General features: G+C 45.4%; 2 protein-coding genes across 10 annotated transcripts in view; both read left to right on the plus strand.

Moving 5' to 3' along the window:
- Window positions 1-5,104: 5,104 nt before the first annotated feature.
- aktip (akt interacting protein) lies at window positions 5,105-12,125 on the plus strand. The gene is made up of 10 exons (XM_062989619.1): window positions 5,105-5,261; window positions 7,037-7,135; window positions 8,144-8,355; window positions 8,442-8,506; window positions 9,020-9,120; window positions 9,440-9,528; window positions 9,686-9,784; window positions 9,946-10,053; window positions 10,236-10,296; window positions 10,841-12,125. The coding sequence occupies exons 2-10, from the start codon at window positions 7,049-7,051 to the stop codon at window positions 10,937-10,939; spliced, it is 921 nt and encodes a 306-aa protein (XP_062845689.1). The 5' UTR covers window positions 5,105-5,261; window positions 7,037-7,048; the 3' UTR covers window positions 10,940-12,125.
- Window positions 12,126-13,455: 1,330 nt separating this feature from the next.
- chd9 (chromodomain helicase DNA binding protein 9) overlaps window positions 13,456-21,625 on the plus strand; it is a 55,218-nt gene continuing 47,048 nt past the window's right edge. For 5 of the 9 annotated variants that reach the window (XM_062989440.1, XM_062989442.1, XM_062989448.1 and 2 more), the window contains exons 1-2: window positions 13,457-13,554; window positions 18,260-19,621. In XM_062989440.1, the coding sequence (XP_062845510.1) occupies window positions 18,359-19,621 (1,263 nt within the window). In that variant the 5' untranslated portion in view covers window positions 13,457-13,554; window positions 18,260-18,358. Of the gene's footprint in view, window positions 13,555-18,251; window positions 19,622-21,625 lie in introns of those variants that run through there. The other 4 variants (XM_062989445.1, XM_062989446.1, XM_062989447.1 and 1 more) reach the window with 3 other exon arrangements.

Genomic DNA, 21,625 nt, shown 5'->3' on the forward strand with positions numbered 1-21,625 from the left:
GCATGGCACTAATAAAGGCTAGCGTGTACCGCGCATACGCAGAGGCAATAACGCAGGAGGAGGTGGCGACGGTGCCGCGCCGGTCTCTTACTGACTGCTAACAATGTTTCGAGCCACAGAGATGAAATCTGAGGGGCGTCTGAGTTCTGAACAACGTTCCTCATACAGATTTAGGTTTTCAAATATAGAATTAATTAAGCATAACTTAGTCTATAATTTGTAATTAGGGCGGCACTGTGACCTCACAGCAAGAAGGTCCTGGGTTCAGTTCCCAGGTGGAGCGGTCCGAGTTCTTTTTGTGTGGAGTTTGCATGTTCTCCATGTGTTCAGTGTTCCTGCTTTGGGTTCCTGCCCCATGTTCCTGCCCCATGTTCCTGCCCCGTGTTCCCGCCTGTGTTCCTGCTCCATGCTGTGGGTTTTATGTCTCTGATCAGGTCACAGCTGAGTGAATAAATATTGTGAACGTCGATGATGTTCTTTTTGTCATATCAGATTCCCTCTCCTCACACACACACACACTCACTCACACACACACACCCCGGAGAGAACACGGTGCAGGACGTGAACGTGCTCTCTGGTCTCCATCTCTGCCGTGCTTCTCTAGTAAAGGTTGCAGCTTAGACAAGCTTAGCGTGATCTGGAAATGACCTTTCAGTGTCGATATGAATATTTCTACTTCATGATTATTTTTGATCTGTGCGCTAAAATGCCACTCGCCGGGCGTCGGCCGACCCGGCATTTTTAACCGGCGAGAATTAATATGCGCGGAGCCCCGCACGCATCGACAGGGCGTGTTTATTGGGGGTGGGGGGCGTTATTGAGAGCTTTACTGGAAGCTTCTTCATCGCGCTCACATCAGAGCCGGTCCTACACTTGTCACTGTCAATCACCGGCTGGTAATACAGCCCAGACTCCCTCATTTGGTTTAATAAAATCTCCAGGCTTATTTGAACTGCAGTCATTACAGCGAATAATTGCCGCGTGGAGGTGTTAGCCGGGCCGTAGCCTAAGGGATAAGACGAGCCTCTCGCGCTCTCACGCATATTCCACCGATGAATATTGCATTCGGATCCGGCTTTGCCGTTTCTTATTCAAACTAACATTGTTATTACTTATTATCTGGACACGGACTCATCCGTTCTGCCGTCTTCATGGCTCCTGCTGTCACGGCAGATTTCACCGGGGGCCGCCCACCGCAATCTTTAACTGTCAGCCAAAACCAATTGCTGGATCAGGGTGAGCGGCGCTTTACACGCGTCGGGGTGGGGCGCGGGACGGCACGGTGGCTCGGTGGGTAGCACCGTCGCCTCACAGCGACAAGGTCCGGGTTCGATTCACAGGTGGAGCACTTAATTCCGGTCCTTTCTGTGTGGATGTGTGGACGTGTCTGTGTGGGTTTCCTCCGGGAGCTCCGGTTTCCTCCCACAGTACAAAGACGTGAATGGAACCAAAGTGTGTAAAACATCACGTTAAAATCCTTATAAATACATACATTAAAAAAATATAAATAAATACTTATATACTTCCGACCACGAGCTTGTCTAACATCCTGTCCCGAAAGCGCAGGAGTTACTAAGGAGCTTGTGTTGTTACTTGGTACCTACGTGGCCCTTAACATTCTCAGAAACCATGTCCACGACTCCAAGGATTTTGGAACGTCAGTGGGAATTCGTGCCTTGTCAATCAAAACGAACGTCTGTCAGTTTCATTTCATCCCAAAGGTGCTCGTGGGATCAGGTTCCTCCAGGTCAGGGCTCTGTGCAGGCCACCCGAATTCCAAACAGTTTAGGGAAGGCCACTTTCCTGTTCCAGCATGACAAAGCAAGAAAGTCCAGTGTCCTGCACTGTCAGCAGCTCTGGGACGAACCGGAACACCGACTGATCATTCAGCGCCCAGACGTACAAACACAAATACAAACGCTGTCATGTTTTGACTGATCGGGCACAAATTCCCACACACAGAAGCCTTCTCAGAAAAGATGCTGTTTAGCTGTCCAAATACTTTTGAACATATCAAGAACAAAAGCAAGCACGATATGTGTAGTTGTAGCCCAGAAATTAAGGTACTGGACTGGTAAGTAGAAGGTCACTGGTTCAAACCCCACCACGGCCAGGTTGTCACTCCTGGGCCCTTGAGCAAGGCCCTTAACCCTCATTTGCTTACACTGTAAGTTGCTTTGGATAAAAGCGTCTGCTAAATGCCGAATGTACTAATGCAGGACAAAATCTCAGACCGTCGTGGCAAGTTCTTCCACATATCCAGCTCCCTCAGAGATCTCGTCCTGTGGTTGTATCACCTGCAGGAGAGAACCGTCTCCGAATATTAACGACGTCTATCAGAGCAGGTCACATTAAAAGTTCAGCCTCTTCTCCTCCTCTCCTCAGTATCAGGTCATCGTTAATTCTGTCGCCGGATTGTTTTCGTTGCTCGAGCGCTCGTGGGACCGTCGGGGTGTCACCGCGACCGTATTTACACCAGAACGCCAACGGGAACCTATTTGTGTTAATAGAGTTTGTGATTTCTGAAGTGGCAGGGAGACGCACGACCTTGCGTTGTTTACTGACCGCGCGCAGAAATCGCGTCCCAATTAGCTTCATTAACCGAGTGCGTTGGAAACAAAATGAAATCAGACAATTAAGCAATAATGAAGTCAATAATTAGTTCCTCCTTTCAAATTTGGACAATGTCATTTTCCTCAATTAGGTAAATCGGCCAAGCAGTAAATTAGTTCCCCTAAACCACCCCCCTCCTTTAATGATCAATAAAAAGGGTCAAGAAATGAATCAATCAGACGTACTCACAAAGTTGCTTATGCATCACGGAGAGCAAATTAGAAAGAGACAATAATAAACTGATGCTACTGTATTCAGTGCGTGACGAACCGCCGAAACCACAGACAGAACACGTTTTCTACAGCCAGCAGCAAGCGGTGGGTTGCCAGATATTATACACTAAATAAAGTTGTTAATAAAGGATTAAATATCCTATATGGTCGAAAATATGTCCCCACCTGACTATAAGCTTGTCGCACGTCTCTATTTTGTGACCGTAACAGCCTCTACTGTTCCTGGATGACAACAAGACTTCATCCCAAATGTGTTCAGTGAGGTTCACACCAGACCTGTCACACCATGTCGTTATAGCTCTAAAGTATTGGGACACCACTTCTAATCATACATAATCATTAATAATTCATGTGTTTCAGCCACAGCAGGAAGAAACTCCACAGAGCCCCGACCTCAGCCCCACTCAACAGCTCTGGGATGAACCGGAACATTGACTGATCAACGGGCACAAATTCACATACACACTTCAAAGTCTTGTGAGGAGCTGGAAAGGTCACACATAGGTCATTCTACTTTAATACAGTTTGTTTTTTAAACGGGGCGTCCGACAAGCTCGCGGTCAGGTGTCCAAATACTTTTGGCCATTTAGTGTGTGTGTAGCACCCTGTGAGACAGATTTTCTGCACATGTATGTATTTTGTTTTAGAATAAGAGTCTTTATTTACACCACTAATCAAATTCATTGACCTGTCCAGTTTTTTAATCTATTTTCTACCCTTTAACATATAAATTAAGACATAATAGCTCTAATAATTTGTGTGGAATTATGCAGTAACCCAACAAATATGTCTTAATTTCTTGAACATGTTCTCCTTGCGCCTGAATGAGAATTAAACCCACTGATGGATTTTACTCTGTGACCCTGCCATGCATTTCCAACACTTTCTACAGTGTTCCACTCAATCTCATGTGAAGCAACTTGTGACAGGAGCAGTAAAACCTTTCATTAACTTAACATGCTAGAACAATAGAAACACTGATGACATTTAGTTTTAATAGAATCAGCGATTTTAGGGTGTTTGTCTCCCTCTGCTGGTTCAGGTTAGGTATAGCAGCTTGGTTTGAACCCCACGTTAATGAGTTCAGGCGTTTTGGCCACACTAACAGGTGTAAAAGGAGAAAATAATGAATTCATATTCTGTTTTGCCAGAGCTTTATTCTGTCAGGGTCGCGGTGGGTTCGAGAGAGACAGGAAACACCTACGATAGGTCGTCAGTTCACCACGGGTCTCACACACACACACGCTTAATGTCTTTAAAAAACATTATTAATAATAATAACAATGATAATGAAAATTATAATAATAATAATAACAACAATAGTAAAAATAATAATAATAATAGTAATAATAAAAAAATAATTATAATAATAATAACAATGATTATAATAAAAATTATAATAATAATAGTAATAATAATAATAATAAATAATAATAATAATAATAATAGTAATAATTATAATCAAATAACAGTAATTATAATAATAATAATAATAATATGTTTAATTTATATAGCGCCTTTCACATACCCAAGGACACTTTGCAATGTAAACATCAAAGGAACAAATATATAACATTATTATATTTTAAAAAAAACAGCACAACTAACAGATAGAGAAAGAAGAATATTTATACACATTATACACTATAATACTATAAATTTTCTTTATTAACCTGGCTTTGTAAACAGGGGTGCAGTCAAAATAGAGCAGGAAAGGGCCTTCCTTAAACTGCTGCCACAAACTTGAAAGGATAAAAATACATTTTCAGTGAATAATTTATGCACAACTCAACAAATAGAGGGGTGTCCACATACTTCTGGCTGTATAGTGTATGTGTATCAAATTATACTATTTCAGTTCGTTTATTAAGTGAATCTGTGGCCGCGTTCCTAATGTTATACGTGTTATACTAGATAGTGTGTCAAACGAGTGCACTATTAATGGTGTTGTTACAGTTTTATACTCCCTTTGTAGTGTACACTTTGCGATTCGGAACACAACCTGATTGACAGACGTGTTAACCAATCACAAGCCGTTTATTAATCTAGGTCCGTTTCATAGCCAATGAAATCGTGTCATTTTTAATATAACCCTCCTCTTTTCCTTATAGTGTGAACTTTAGGAAGGCATTTGGGTGTGTTTTTTTTTTTTTCTCAACCCGTTTTCCGGCTTCTCGTGCTGTGATTGGTTAAAAATCAAGCTGTTATGCGCAAGTGCGCGTCTGGACCGTCACAAAGTGGGCGGGACTTCATCAATACGGGTAGGGAAAGTAATGAAATGCCTGTAACTCGGTTCGTATTAAGTCGTTAAGTAGAAGTGCTGCTATGCTGTAATGAGAATGAAAAGCCGGTATTTAGATATTATGAGACGAGAAACAGAGTAATGCTCTTCAGCTGGTGGTGTCTATTTTCCAAGTAAGTTTTACTATTTTCGGTTAGCTTTTGGCTAACCGAACGAGCTAGCTAGCAAGAATGCTAACAACAACGTTAGTTCGTTAGCTGGTATAGACTAGTAAAGTCAGTTGATGTACCTAGTAATCAAATATATGTTGTTGTTGTTTGAGGGACTAATAATGAAGAGTGGACGTGAGAAATTGCCTTATTAGATGCTGTCCTCATTTCTATGTGTGATTAGATCCGAATTCTTACCAGGGTTTACTATAGTGTACTTATTAATGAATATAAAATAGGATTAAATATCATGCTTATGTCAACTAATTCTATTATATGTTGATAAATATCAACACAGTCATAAAGTTTAGTCTAAAATTAAATTAAATGCAATGTTTTATTACCAGGTAATCTCTTATTATCCACCTGGGTTTCTCCTCAACATTAATTAGAACACTAGAGTAAATTATATGAAATACATAATATTATTAGGCTGTACAGTTTAATAACACAAAGCTTTACATTAGTCTCTGGCAGTGTGGTGGTCTTTCAATATTGTGCTTGGAAATTCAAGCACAGCCATCAGCAGCTGTCACACAGCATCAGGTTGCACATTGTGCTTCATGCCTGTTTGGCTGAACAGTTTTAGTTTAGGCTTTACTAATGTAATGTTCAATATTTCAGCCTTGTATTAACAATAGGAATTCAGTTTTAATATCATATACACTTTAAACATTATAATACACTAATGAATGAATGAAGAGACAAGGATTGAACCTAGATCCTCAGGACCCATGTTGCTGTGCATGCATGTCTTTACAAATGTCAAGAACTCACTACAGACTTTATCACAGACAAATAATGAAGAACTTCAATTATTTTTGCTAGTTATAGCTTTTAGTTTAATTACATTTTGTGTATGTATGGTTTGTGTAAATCCTATTTATTTAAAGTTTCCTCCAGGCCACCCAGGGAGGACGGGGGTCCCTGCTGAGTCTGGTTCCTTTCAAGGTTTCTTCCTGTAATTTTAAGAGAGTTTTTCCTGCCACTGTCGCCCTCGGCTTGCTCAACAGGGGTTCTTGGTCTGGAGGTCCTGGATTCTGTAAAGTTGCTTTGAGACAATGTTCATTGTAAAAAGTGCTATATAAATAAAATTGACTTGACTTTACCGGGTCATTCACTGATCAGTTTAAAATTCTTATGCCTCATGAATGAATCACAAACATTTTATTAGTTCCAGTTGCGTAATTGATTGATGGAAGGTTCTTGAGAAGAAAACTACCTATTATTTAAGAGGTTACAGTACAATATTTTTATAGTGAGATACAATACAACATACAGGGGCCAGTGTAGAGATTATATCTGGGTCTTCTTTTGTTTGGTTGGTTTTGTTTTTCCAAAATAATGTAGAAAAGAAATTCTATCTTGTGTATCTGTAGTGACCTGTTGAAGCAGCTGATTAGGTGAGTGTTGCACAGTGCCAGAGTTTTAGGGACCTGGTTTCAAATCGTACCTCTGATTGCTTCCTTTGAGAAGTCTGGAGCGTCCTTTCATTTTAACGATCTGCAGAAGGTGGTTTGGCTGTTCTAGATTCCTCTGTGTGTGAGTGAGTAAAATAAATGAGTGTGTGATGACCTGAGATAAATTGGCACCCAGTCCAGGATTAATTCAGTGATCGATTGCAACCCTGATCTAGATGAACCAAGCATAAATTACTAATACATGGATGAATAATTGAGTGTTGTCCGATTGTTAATCCATAGTATCATGATCATTTTTGTCTCTTTTTGAACGTTTAGTGAATCCTGTGTATGCCATTGAGAGGCGTAGAAGAACACGTTAAACGCGAGGCAGTAATGACTACTTTTTGGAGCATGTCAGCAAACGCCGGTCGTAAGGTAAGATAAGGTGGATTCTTCTCTACAGGTATCGCTGCACATACTCTTCGGTTTGGCATTTACTGCTCATGATATTTACGTTCATGCTTCCCTTCTACATTCCTGTGTTATTAAAGCCAAACGCCTTAACGCTGGGGTTGTATTGCTTCTGTATTGTAGATGAGACCTGCTGCACAAACCTTCTGAGATCTACTGTATTAACGTGTTAATATAAAGACGTTTGCTCCACCATGATTTGTGTTTTTCAAAATAACGTTTTCATTCAGTTTAGCTAGAAGCTTTTGCTTCTTTGTTGGTCAAACAATCAGGCTCTCTGCTTTGCGGAGCTCGCACTTCTGCCTGTACTGTTTGGTTAATGTGTTACTCTGCATCACATGTAACTGGGGTTAAAATAAAGGTTGTTAATGCGTCCATGGTCCCGTGGAGCTGCAGATATTTTAGTCTTATGTTAAATAATGAGGTTGTTTTTGACACTTAAACACTGAAATACAATTACTAACAGTTACACATCAATAACAATACAATAAAAGCTGCACTTTAATTTTACTTCTTTACTGTTTCCTGACGCTTCTTAATGCTGGAGATGCTCGATGTTGGAATACCGTATTCCCTTCAGCACTGGCGCATTCACATGAGAAGTGACAAAACCACTTTTGCACAAAACTTAGCGTGACTTATTGTAGTAAAACAGCGAGTGAGGAATGTGATTAGTGGAGGAACTTATGAGCAGTAATAATGAAGAGAAGTTTAGTGCTCCTGTCTCCTTCTTTTACTACATTAAACCACGTTAAGCTTTATTTTCAACCAGAAGCGTTTTAGACTCTGGGAGAAGCTGATTCTGATTCTCACCATTTCTCAGAAGCTGGAGCTGTAACACAAGTTTAAAAGTGTAACAGGGAGGAGAATCCAGATAAACACAGATACATGTGGAGCTGTAACCCTGGAGCATTTATAGGTTCAGTTCTCAGTTTATGACTTATTTTTTTCCTCTGTTCGGTTGGTGAACAGAGATCTGATACGGAGGAGCAGGGTGGACCGGGCGAGCAGAAAGTAAGCCCGGCTCGTCCTTCCTTCGGGAAGAAGCAGTTACCCACCATACCCAAGAATGCAGTTCCGGTCACTAAGGCGTCCTCCTCGCAAGCTTCCGGGACACAAGCCACCAACGGCACGCACGCCTCATACGGACCCTTCTACCTGGAGTACTCCCTGCTGGCAGAGTTGTACGTATGGGTTTGAGTTTGCGTGTTTGAGCTGTTCTGTATGTAGCGTGTTCTTCACACTGACGTTGTGAATGTCTGGTTTGCAGCACGTTGGTGATCAAGCAGAAGCTTCCGGGCATCTACGTCCAGCCGTCGTACAGATCAGCTCTGAGTAAGAGGATTCTCTTAACTAACATGTTTATCAAATTTGCTTCTAGTTTCCCCGGATATGAGCCGAAATAGATGCAATTTGGAGTGTAAATGCATTTAAATGCAATCAGAATGGGCGCGCTGGTGGTGCAGTGGTCTTAACTCGATGGCCCACAACCACTGGCATGTAGGTTTGAATGTCCACTCTGCTATTGACCAGCCAGGCACCTGTTTGGACACACGGCTGGCACAAAATGTGCATTATTACAAGTAATCAATGACACATGCCAGAATTACACACCTCAGGGCACTCGGGTGGCACAGCAGGTATCCACAGGGGTGCTATTGGCCACTCAGGTGTCTACATACAGGTATGATTGGCTGTATACACACTACCTTGAGCTCAGTTATTCAGAGGAAACTAGAACCAGCACGACCCTGGCCAGGGTCCCTAATTACACGTCTCAATATGCAGCTGGAAACACAAGCTTATTACCAAGCCTGTTTATGGGTTGCCTGATGTGTCTGTTTTCAGTGTGGTTCGGAGTGATTTTCATCCGGCACGGCTTGTACCAGGACGGCGTTTTTAGATTCACCGTGTATATACCTGATAACTACCCTGACGGAGACTGTCCTGTGAGTGCAACCCTTATAACACTAACACTTCTCTGTCAGGTAGGTGCTCTAGAACGATACCCTGCAGGTACAGACGTACCTACCAGCAGGCCTAGTCTTGCACTGATGTCAGGGCTCAGAAAACCCTGATCTAGCGTAGCCATGTTCCTCTTCGAGTCCTATGTGTGTATCATTCGTGATCAGACTGTTGTCGACGAGGACCGTTTCCTTACCTCAGCAACCAGGATGCGGTGAACTAACCACGCCATTATCAGACAACAGCTTAAGAGTAATGTTCATTATATCAGTTCTAATGTGTATCTGGGCTTGTGTTTGGCAGAAAGTCGTATTTGATACCCCAGTGTTTCACCCGCTCGTGGATCCTGTAACTGGAGAGCTGGATGTTAGGAGAGCGTTCACCAAATGGAGGTGAGTGTCTGATTGATGAACACTGCCTGATATATAATGTGTGTGAATAGGACACTTAATTTTAAGAGAATAAACAAATCACAGATTCTACTGCATTTTGTCCCAAATTGGGGCTGGTATACTCGTCTGGTGTTTACTGTAAATCTTGACTCTGCAGAAGGAACCATAACCACATCTGGCAGGTGCTGATGTATGCACGCACGGTCTTCTACAAGATCAACACCATGGAACCCCTCAACCCCGAGGCTGCTGTCCTGTAAGTGCCATTCGATCTGTAATAATAATAATGGTCTGTCTGACCATGATCCATGAAGCTTACGAGTTAGGTGTGGAGGAGCGTCAGTGGCCTGGACACAGCTCTGACCACAGCTCTGACCACAGTGCCTGAATTGCTTCATCATATTTCTTTCTACGCAGGTATGACAAGGATATTCAGCTCTTCAAAAGCAAAGTAGTGGACAGTGTGAGACTATGCAACAGCCATCTCTTTGACCAGCCCAAGATCGACGATCCTTATGCAATAAGGCAAGTATGCCTGACAAAATATCACCTTCTGAACTTAGTTGTCAGGGTTAACGTGGATATTATTGTATGTCCGCATTGATTTCTGCAGCTCGAGGCTCTACAGCATAGATTAGTTCAAATGTAGGTCAGCCTGGAACCGTTCTCACCCCCCACCCCCCCCGTTTATTGTTTGCCCTATATAGCTTCTCTCCCTGGAACCCTACTGTGCACGAGGAGGCGAAAGAGAAGATGTTCACGCACAAAGTAAGTGTCTAAACCTCTTGTCTAAAAAGAAAGCACGTGTTTTTTATACTGTTTTCATGATACATGATGCACACGACGTCCCTCACTGTGTGTTCGGCTTAATTCTGCACACTAGGACTTTTCTAAAGGTCGAATTCTCAGTGGTGTAACATGCAGGTTATATAACTGTGATGAACCTGAAGGTACAGGTCGCATCATGCGACTCTCTTTTACATATGGAAATCAGCACATGCAAAAAACACGCAAAAGGTTCACACGAACACGAGCTGACGATACTGCATATGTGGTCATAAATTACTAGGATCTTTGGCCTCCCATAACCAGATGTAAACCAGAAATAATTGCCCCATACAGAAATAGTTGCTTATTATACAGAACTAAAACTAAACAAGAAAGACTATGACTTGATCTTTTATTCATTATTATAAAAAGAAAACATTCAATGATTTTGCCATGTGTGTTGACATCGCATTAAACCAATAAAATAAACCAAAACGTAAACCGTAGCCGTAACTCACGACCCTGATACTCTTCCTCCCTACAGAGGCAACTTGAGGACCAGCCGCAGGTATCGGGGCTGTCGTGGGTGAAGCCCGGATCCACACAGCCCTTCAGTAAAGAGGAGTTTCCTCTCCAGTCCTGATTCAGTGGTCGCGCCGCAGGGATCCCCTCTCACCGCCTCGGACTCACCGCAGCCACCCAGGTGAAGAAATCTCAAAGCAGTTCCATAAACTTCCTCGATTTGCAAACGTCTTGATAAGAAAATCCTCTGCAGAATCAGCTTTAGGCTCACGCTGCCGGATCAGGCCTGAATCCTGAGCGTCTCAGAGCCACGCCGTCGCAGGAAATGCAATCAGACTGCAGAGTTTTGTCTGGAACAACTTGCACACTCGTTTTCTTTTTGCTTTCTCTTGGATTATTTTCAGATGCAACAGACCACCTCACGATTTTGGGGGGAAACACTTGAGTTCACGCGGTTAAATTCACAATCTTTAGGTAGCGATCGAGACATTTATAGGTGAACCATCGTTATTTGCTGTTTTCTTATCTGCAGAGCTGTGTGATGCCAGAGCTTTACTAATAGCTTTTCATTAGAACTATTTATAAAAGGAAAACATGTGTTTCGGGCTGCTTCTGAAGTTGCTCCTGTGCAGAGAGGCAGTCAAAAATACTTCAGTCTAAATCATCAACAGATCAGAACAGATCAGATCAGAGCATTTACTCAATCCTACGTAATTATAAACCAGAAATAAAGTAGTCAGGAGTGTGTGGGGGATTAAATGAGTGGAATATCATGCCTGGGTTTATGGTTTATTTTCCGACACAGTTTATAAGTTCACGCGTCGTTTTGTTTTTTTCTTCGCATTTTCAGTCTGATTAAACCTGTTTAAAGGGTGACCTGGTAAACACTACATTTCCTCCTGCTTTGGGGTTTGTTTTGCTTTTTTAAATCGAGTTCTTTCTTTTTTATTTCTCCTATTATGTACTGAACACTACTTTGTGTTGAATAGTTTTAATATATAATACATGCGTATATAGTTTGAATATCTATCCATGATGGAAAATGGGGTGTGATTTGTACATAGTGAAATTTATTCTTATTATTATTTGGAATTTAAGGTTTACTGAGACCTACCAGGTTGTTTATAGAAGTATAAAATGTTAGAAGCTTGATTTCTTTCTCCATCACTTTAATAAGGGCATCATGTTTCTTTTTATATTGCTGATTTTCCCCTTTCCTTCATTTCGCTCATATGAAGGGTAGATTGTATAAACGATGATATTTTAAATCCTCTTATCTTAAAGACAATAAATTTTGATGAATCAGTTGAGGTTTTGAGTGTTTAATCATGCACACATCACAAAAACAAAGCTGCACTTGGATTTTATTACTTTATTACTTTATTTGTTTCTTTTATTTCTTTATTTTTTATGCAAAAACCCAGTCTGAGTCTCAGCAGCTTGGTCGGTTCATTCTCTAGATTTCTTCTCTTTATTTCCTTGATTCCTGAATAACTCAAAGCCGAACATATCTGTGAAATGAGAGCCGTATAGTTTATGTATTCATGATGTATTTTAATATAAAAGGATCAAGTCTATATTATTGCTTAGGTGTCTACATAATTTTGGCACTATAGCGTACGTTGGACTTGTCCCTGAGTCAAATACAGGTGAATTAAAAATGGTAAATGATACAAGGTAAGTACAGAGAATTCATATTAATTTGATAGCCAGACTACATATTATTGGACATGCGTCCACATATTTTTGGTCACATAGTGTATGTTGGATTTAACACAGAGTAAAATACAGGTAAACTGGTCAGGGGGAATGTAACCAAGTATGTATACAAGATGTCCATTACATAATAAGGAGAGACAAATCTGTAATATTGGTCAGGTGTCCACTTACTTTTGGCCATGTAGTGCACATTGGACTTGTCACCTAAAACAGATGAACAGGTCACAGGGAACGTGACCAAATATGTACACAAGATGTGCATTAGTAAAGAGAGACAAATCTACATTGTTGGTCAAGCGTCCACATACTTTTGGCCATGTGTACGTTGGACTTGTCACTGAGTCAAATACAGTTGAACTGAGAAGGGTAAACGATACAGAATTAGTTCACTCGATTTATATAAGTTTAAAGGCCAGACTTTATATTATTGTACAGGCGTCCACATACTTTTTGGTCGTGTGTACGTTGGACTTGTCAAACTGAATGGAGCGACGTTACCAAATATGAACACTAGATGTCGCCAAATACTAGACGCTCACATAGGTGCTCGGCGCGTCCTAAAACGATATCGCGTACTACCACGCTATTGTGTAGTGTAGTGTCTCTGGCGCACTCTTTAGGCTCCCTACTTAGTTCCGTAGTGTGTGATTTGGGACGGAACCAGTGGCACGTCGGCGCTCCATTTCCATGTTGACGGAGGCGCAGTGAGTGACAGACAGGTCGAGCGCTCAAACGACGCCGCGACTAGAAGACGCACCGACGAGCGATAACCGGTCTGTACAGAGGAAAGAAGAAGTCCGAGCGCTTTTAAAGTTTCTACCGACCGTCGGCGGTTCAAAGCGAGCCAGCGGACCAATCAGAGCGCGCGTAGCCGGTATGCAAATGTGCGTGACGTTGTGCGTGCGTCAGCACTGGTGGAAGCGCTGAGGTCGCCAAGTAAGAGCGAACTGGATTTTAAATCGATTTTAATTGCGCCGACGGTCTCACACTCATCGGTCCTGGATTAAAGACACTTCGGTAAGTAGCGGGTCTCCTTCTGGCTGATATAAGAGCGCTGCGGGGGGCAGGGAGAGGTGTTTTCGGAGTGCTGAAAGTCAGGTGGCGGTGCTGTCAGTGACGCGCACAGGGAATCCCTGCTGGAAATAAAAGTAGCTTCGAAAATAATTCTGTTTCTGTTCGGTTCAGGTTCATTCTATAAAGTGTGTGTTTGAACCTGCTCAGTACTTATGGAGCTGGGTTCGGACCTGGTAAAGTTTCGCGTGTTCTAACCGCGTCCTTGTGGCTTTCCATCGGAGGCTCCGGTTTCCTCCGAACTCATATAGAATACTGAAAGTCTGTCTGACTGGCAGCACTGCCGCCCTTCCTTGTAGTTGTGAGTGAATGAGTGAATGAGTGAGTGTTGCGGGGCGGCACGGTATCACAGCATGAAGCTTCTATGTTTGATGGCCCTTTCTCTATGGAGTTTTGCATGTTCTCCCCGTGTCTGTGTGGGTTTCCTCCGACCTCATATAGAATGTAGAAGGTCTGTCTGACTGCCAGTACACCCCCCCCCCCCCTTTCTAGTTGCAAGTAAATAAGTGAGTGAGTGTTGCTTTGTGATGAACTAAAGTCCTGACTAGGCCAGGGTGTATTTTTCCCTAGTGCTCAGGACCCACCTGCTCCTGACCAGGATGACGTTGACTCTCTAAGAACCTGCTTTCTTATGCGAAAGTTTTGTCTCATTTTACTGTTTTATCCTGGTTCTGGCATCACAGTTCCAAGAGAAAGCAGCAGACTGGACTAGTGATCATAAGGTTGCTGGTTCAAACCCCACCACTGCCAGGTTGCCACTGTTGGGTCCTTGAGCGAGGCCCTTAACCCTCAGTTTATCCAAGTCACTTTGCCAAAAATGTACAATGTAAATGTACAGTCAGATCAGAGGAACTGACATGCCAATCATCTGCGCCTCCGTGCCCACTTTGCCAGCCATAAAAAGCGAGGCAGAAGGGCATGATTCTGTAACCGTGGCCCCTGTCAATCTCCACAGCACGTGGGCCTGTTCCAAATCAGCTGTATAAATATGAGGTGAGCAACAGGTTGTAGATCCAGGATCTCTTAAGAAGTTTCCATTTAAATAAATAAATATTATACTACATTATATCATCCTGGTCAGGGTTGCAGTTCACTCACTCTCCTACTTACTCACACTTTAGTCTTTGTTCAGCACGTACGTTCCTGACAGTTCTCAGGAAAATGCATAAAAGTGCGCTGCTGGGTTGTGTGTGGGCGGAGCTTATTTTACTGGCAAAGCGGTTGATGAGAATCAGGTTGGAATCGAATATGAGCGGGTGCTATCAGCCAGCCGGGCACCTATAAAGACATTCGTGTCTGAGGGAGGGAATCCGAAACCCTGCGATGGATTGCCGCCCTGTCCTGCTCTGCGTTCCTGTCTTGCGCAGTGTGTTTCCCGAGGGAGCCGGACCTGCTGCGACCCTGACCAGGACTGGGTCTTCGTCTCTGATTGGCTGGTGCGTCGGTGCGTATCGGTAGACACACAAAGAGCTATAAGGAGTTTATCAATAGACGCAGGAGGACCAACAGTATGTACCTGTTGTTGAGGTTCGAACCCAGGTGTCCAGGACCCGTGTTACTGTGCAGCACCTACTCTCCCGGCTGGAACGCCAGCAGAAGATCTGAACTAGACGATGCCAGAAGGTGGATTGAGTGCTCGAAATGACCCGGTGTGTGTAGACTCGACTCCTCGTTCGTATCGGCCCCAGGATGGGTGAGACAGAGACGCTCGGTAACCTTGGTAACCTCTGACCGGAGTAGGTGCCGCCAGACCCCGTACACGACAGGCGCGGCGCCGGGCCGCTGGCGTCTAGGACTGCCGTTACCAGGGGGGTTGTTTACCACCGTGAAGTTTGCAGCCCGCAGGTTGAGATAAGACGGGCGGCGCCCAGTCGGGTGAAGCTGCGTGACGGAGATAAGGCGACGCGCTGCACCGACCTGCAGGAACAGGAAACGTCTCGGTCCTGATGAACACTGTAAACGATTGTGCCGACCCCCTACGTGCACCGCCGGTTTACTACTAGAACCAGCACTGTTATTGACCAATACTAGTATTAATTACTAGTTAATTACAGCTTCCACTAACTTATTACAATTGCCACTTTTTTCAGACACTTTTCCCCACTTTATTCAGTCCAGTTTAGTCATATCCAGCTCCCGACTGTGAACCCTCTGATGCTCATACAACACCGGATCTGATCGTGATCTCCGACTCGTATCCGCCGCTTCTCATCACCCGACAGTGTTGGGTTTCCACACTAAGCTCCAGCAGCAGCAGCGGGAAGAGACCCCGCCCGACCTTCCCTCCCTCAAACACGCCAGACTGTATTTCTGTGTCTGTGTGGACGCCCGGCCGGGTCAGTTGTGACTAAAACAATTCAAGCAGGCCTCACTACTGGCATGTAGACTCTCTCTTTCACTCTAGAAGAAACCTGTGTGTTTAAAATCATGTCTAATATTCTACACCACCCAATCCACCCTCCGCACTCTCTTCTCCTCTCTATCACACCCTCCGTTACTCTGTACAGCCCACCCTCCACACTCGACCACACCCAAAGCCGATCGTGTGTCTGTATAGATATTTAAATGATCCGGTGGCTCGTACAGGACTGAATAACGTTTTTATTATCAGGTATGAAACATTAACAGCATCTTTCAGAATAATAATCGTCGTTCTTCCTCCTGTAACCTCACAGTCGAGACTCTCGCTCAGTTTCTTTATGAATCGTCGCTGAAACAGGCGGTGAATCTCTGCAGTCACACTCCGGAGTCTCTCTGAAACTGTCGTTACGACCAGAAGAGAATAAACCAGGTCTTAGATCAGCTCAGCAGCAGAACTTCACCGCTGCTCACTTTCAGAATGAGTTCGAGGTGTGAGGAAACGGCCGAGCTTCGTCGTCTGTACGAGCAGAGCAGTCACAGACGCACTGAACGTTTAATCTGAACACTCGGCTTCATAACGTGAGGAAAACGTTCTGCTGATGTGTGCCGGGGATCGTCCAGACTGGTCTGAGCCGAGGTCGTAGCCATGAATTCAACTTTGAGGGGGAAACAAATCAGATATAAGAAATCGATATCTTTTATTTGTTATATATACATATACAGGTGTACAGTACAATGAAATTCTTTCTTCGCATATCCCAGCTTGTTTGGAAGTTGGGGTCAGAGCGCAGGATCAGCCATCGTACGGCGCCCCTGGAGCAGACAGGGTTAAGGGCCTCGCTCAAGGGCCCAACAGTGGCTGCATAGCAGTGCCTGGTACTTATATCGCCAATCTTCCGGCTGATAGGCCGAAGCTCTACCCACTAGGCTACCACTGTCCCAGGTAGCCTACAGGAAGGTGCCGCTTTAAAACATTCCTGCCCAGAACTGATGGGAACTCTGATTGATGACGGATTGATGATCATGTTTATTTATCACTTTTTCGTCTGGCTTTAGGGTTCTTTTATTTATATTTAGGGTTCCAGCTCATATATTTGATCTGATCTGCCCCCACTGTTCCTCCAGAACTTCAGAAAGTCGTCTGATCAGTCGCTGTAAACAGTCCCACGCTCTCGGTTGAGGTTTAAAGGCGAGCGGGCGTTCTCTGTGTCCTCCTTAAATTCATGGAACAGCTTACTACGTTTTATTAAGACATCCTCCATGACTGATGGTGTTAAATCTGACTTGAAGACCTGTTTCTTCAAGGGTTTTGCTATTGCTTTTGGATTTTAAATTATTTTTATTTATACTGATATATTTATTCTGCTTTATGTCTTATAATGCTAATCAATATGTCACTGATTTATTTGATCATTGTTCTGATTTTATTGGACGACACCCACTGTGTTTTAAACAAACATGAGCTGACAGGAAATGCATGGGGACTCCCACTGGTTACCAGTGCGGTGAGGTGTGAACCCTCATGTTTGATGCCCATGTCTGTCAAAAACGGGAACCTGAGTCCGTCTGACATTGGCGTGGACTTCAGACTCAATCAGTGAAAGATTTGGAAACGGTTCTTGGTTTCTGCTGCCGTGTGCTGATGGTTGGGTCAGAATTTGGCGTAAACAGAACGAACTCGACCTGCCAGTGTGCCAACCAGCCCATGTGCCAGCTCTTCAGGACGGTGGATGTTGTTGGCTTCATGGTGTTGAGAATGTTTTGTTGTTGCATCTTTTAATGAGTTTGAATCTCAGCGGTGCTGTCAGCCAGTTGGCCGTCTAGACAGACATGATTGGCTATGTTTGGGTAGGATTGGCGTCCTGTCCAGGCTGCTCCTACATCTTTGACATCCTAGTGGCCTGAATGAAGCCTTGCTTCACCCCAATGTACAGCTTTGGGATGAATTGGACTGCCTAACCCCATACACATTCCAAATTCTTGTGAGTAAAGCCTTCCTTGAAGAGCGGAGGCTGTTATGGACACAGAGATGTCCAACAAGATCATGATCAGGTGTCCATTGTGACATAGGGACATTTCTCTAATTCATTATTTATCGTGATGGGTCTGCAGCAGATCCTTGGAACACTGGGTGCACAGAGGGACCAGAACTTGGTTCCTGTCCATTTCATTGTGGTGCATTTGGCCCAGCCTCTGGACCCACGGTTATCTGTAGTGGTTCCTGAAGCTGAAGGAACTTCCAGAAGTGTTACGTTCACCATTGTTCTAACACTGTTTTGTCCTTCTGCAGAACCTCTCAGAGATGGACGCGTGACGGCTTCGGATTCCTGATGGAACACAGAACGTAAGCTTGGCTGTCATGGTATAGGGGCGCATGTAAAATCCGACCATGGACTACTTTGGCGACCCGAACCTTTTCGAGGGCTTGGACCAGGATTGCTTCTCCTCCGGGTCCGTCTCTCTGGCGGACGAGTTGGACCTGGGCTCCGGGTTAGAACCCCTGCAGATGAATCCGCCGGGTCCTGAGAAGCACGCCAACCAGCACGGCGTGAACTTTTGCCAACAGTTGGGGCCGTTCGATGGGATGAAGGTCCAAACCGGCATGGCACAGGCGTACTCCGCGCCGGGAGGAGCATTCGACAGCCGGCGGACTCAGTTTCAAGATCCGAATCCGAACCGAGCGCCTCATTCCAACGGACTCTATCCCGGTAACGGCTCGGCGTGGGGGGAACAGAGGATGGATGTCTACCACCATCAGCAGCTTCAGCAGTTTCAGCACTGCCAGGGTCAGCAACAGCGCCAACAGGAGTACAATCGGCTCCAGCAGAGGCGGCAGATCCTGAGCCAGCATCAGATACCGGCACAGCAACCAGCAGCGAACCCTCCGGCGCTGCTCCGCCATCCCAAAAACTTTCCACCCTGTAACGACTTCTACTATCAAGCGAACGTGCCCTGTCAGCAAGGTCACCGGTTAATGAATCACCCCGGGACGGACCCTAGTCCTCATCTGCAGGCCAAGCCCTACCACAGCGCGCCAATGATCCCGGTAACGTCTCAGCACCAAAAAGAATTCGGGCTCGCTCAAGGGGGGTACGGGTTTCCTGGGATTACCGAGCAGGAGAACGACCTGAACTTCCACGTGCAGTCCTCCTCAACAGCCTACGCCGTACCGTCCTCTCGGTACTCCTTCCCCGGACAGCCGTCCTCTGTGGTGACCGCGTCCCGGCCGCACCCTGTCGTCCCCATGACCTCCGCGGCCTCCACCGTGCCATCCGGCGCCCCCAGCTGCCTGTTCCTGTCAGGTACCCTGATGGACCAGGAGCAGCCGAAGATCCCAGAGGAGTGTCCGTTCGCCCCCCTGCAGACCTCCGACATGTTCCCCGAGGAGATCGGCCCCGGCGCCGGCGTGAGTCTGAGCGAGAGCGGGTTCCAGGATCTGGACGAGGCCCTGCTGGATCACCAGGACGTGGGCATGGAGGAGTTAGGGCAGGGGCACGATCTCCTCGAGGAGGAGCTGCTGCCCGAGCTGGAGGCTTTCGTTCAGGAGGACGGTCACGCCGGATTCTGGACCAACACACAGCCGGAGGTGATGACGGAGGGAGGTTTGGAGGATACGGAGAATACGGCGTGTAAATATTCATCTGTGAGTGAGGTAAGCTTTCCGTCATCAGATCCCTACAGCGTAGTCATGTTTTGCGGTGTGTCTGTGGGGATTTGTGTCTGTTTGGTCGGAAGGACGTTTGTGTGGTGAGATGCAACTGAGATTCAGTTCAACCATTTCATGTCCAATGGTCTTAACGCTAGAGCTCTGTGCAGATTTCATTTAGATCGAAATGGAACAGGAAAGGACCTTCCCCAAGCTGTTGCTACAAAACTGGCAGCATATGTACATACACTATATGGACAAAAGTATTTGGACGCCCCTTCGTTCCTGATTATTGAATTCAATATCATGTTTCAGCCTCGACAGTTGCTATCCATGATGTCTCCGACTTTGCAGCAACAGTTTAGGGAAGGTCCTTTCCTGTTCCATTTCGATCTAAATGAAATCTGGGAACAGGGAACAGTCCATGATTGTGCCCCTGAGCCCTGACAGCCTCCTCAGCCTCACTCAACAAACCGGAACATCAACTGATCAAACCAGCCATACAAATAATTATGCAAATCTTTTGGCTGAATGGGCACAAATTCCCACACACAATCCTACTAGCTGAAAAGGTCACACAGAGGTCACTCACGGTCAGGCGTCCGAATACTTTTGGTCGCGTAGGGGTCGTGGTCCTGGAACCCTAAATCCTCAGATCTGGGGTCTGTTCGAAGACCTGGTGACCCGCCCTGCTCCCTCGTACCTACCTGATCAGCTCCTCAGTAGAGAGGATTGTGTGTGTGGGAATTTGTGCCCGTTCAGTCAAAAAAGGAACGAGGGCGCTGATTGATCAGTCGGTGTTCCGGTTCATCCCGGAGCTGTTGATTGGGGCTGAGGAGGCTGTTAGGGCTCTGTGGGGGGCACATTCATGCTGGAACAGATGAGGGCCTTCCCTAAACTCTTGCTTTCCTTATATGATTGATTTATTACACCTGTTAGTGACTGTTGTGACTCCCGTCTCCTCGGGTAGCGGTGATGGTGGTGCCGGACGCTCGCGGCTATTTTTGGACAGCAGTGAGCGGAAGCTCAGACAGGCAGGGAGCCGGACGTGCCAAAAACCAGACGGACCGTCGGAAACCGCAGAAACGGAGCGGGAATTATTATGGGATGTGGTGGAACCGTTCTGCTCGGCGAGCGGCTGATTAGCAGCGGCAGCGACAGGCTGAGGACTTACCGCCAGCTAACACGCTTAGAGCTGTAACAAGCTAAAACAAGATGTCGGTCAGGCCAAGGATAGCACAGCACACACTCCGGCGTGTGTGTGTGTGTGTGTGTGTCAAACTAGTCACAGTTTAGGACGGAAGTGAAGGTTGATGGTTCAAACTGGAACATGAAAGGACCTTCCCTAAACTGTTGGCACAAAGCTGGAGGCATATTTGACACACTATATGGTCAAAAGTATTGGGACGCCTCAATACAGCCTCAACAGTCACTAACAGGTGTAATAAATTGATCATATAAGGTGAAAACCACATGCTTCTGAGTTTGCAGCAACAGTTTAGGGAAGGACCTTTCCTGTTCTAGCACGACTGCGCCCCTGTGCACAGAGCAACAGTGTAGGACGGAGGGGAAGGCTGATGGTACGAGGCGGCGTTAATCTCTCCGATGATGCAACGAGCTTTTCCTGCAGCCTGGTGCTGCTGACACAGGGTGCAAAGGCTCAGAGCTTCACACACACACACACACACACACACACACACGCACACACACGCACGCACACACATGCACACACACGCACACACACAGCGAACTCCATCTGCTACTGCACGAAAGCTGGCACGCACCCGCTCGTACGCTCCTCCTCGCTCTAGCGTGCCCAGAAGCCGCGCCTGCTTTCCTTCAGACCGCCGTCCTCGTCGCACAGGAAGCGAGTACGCGTTCGGGGGGGGCGTCGCCCAGAACTGAGAGTGCAGACCTAATCCTGTTATGGAGGTTAGGTGCACTTGGATAATCTGATTATGGGTCAGTTTTAAGGGGGAAAGAGGGCAGCGTGAACAAGAGGGTGCACCA

The sequence above is a fragment of the Trichomycterus rosablanca genome, chromosome 27, assembly GCF_030014385.1.
Source record: "Trichomycterus rosablanca isolate fTriRos1 chromosome 27, fTriRos1.hap1, whole genome shotgun sequence".
Lineage (NCBI taxonomy): Eukaryota > Metazoa > Chordata > Actinopteri > Siluriformes > Trichomycteridae > Trichomycterus > Trichomycterus rosablanca.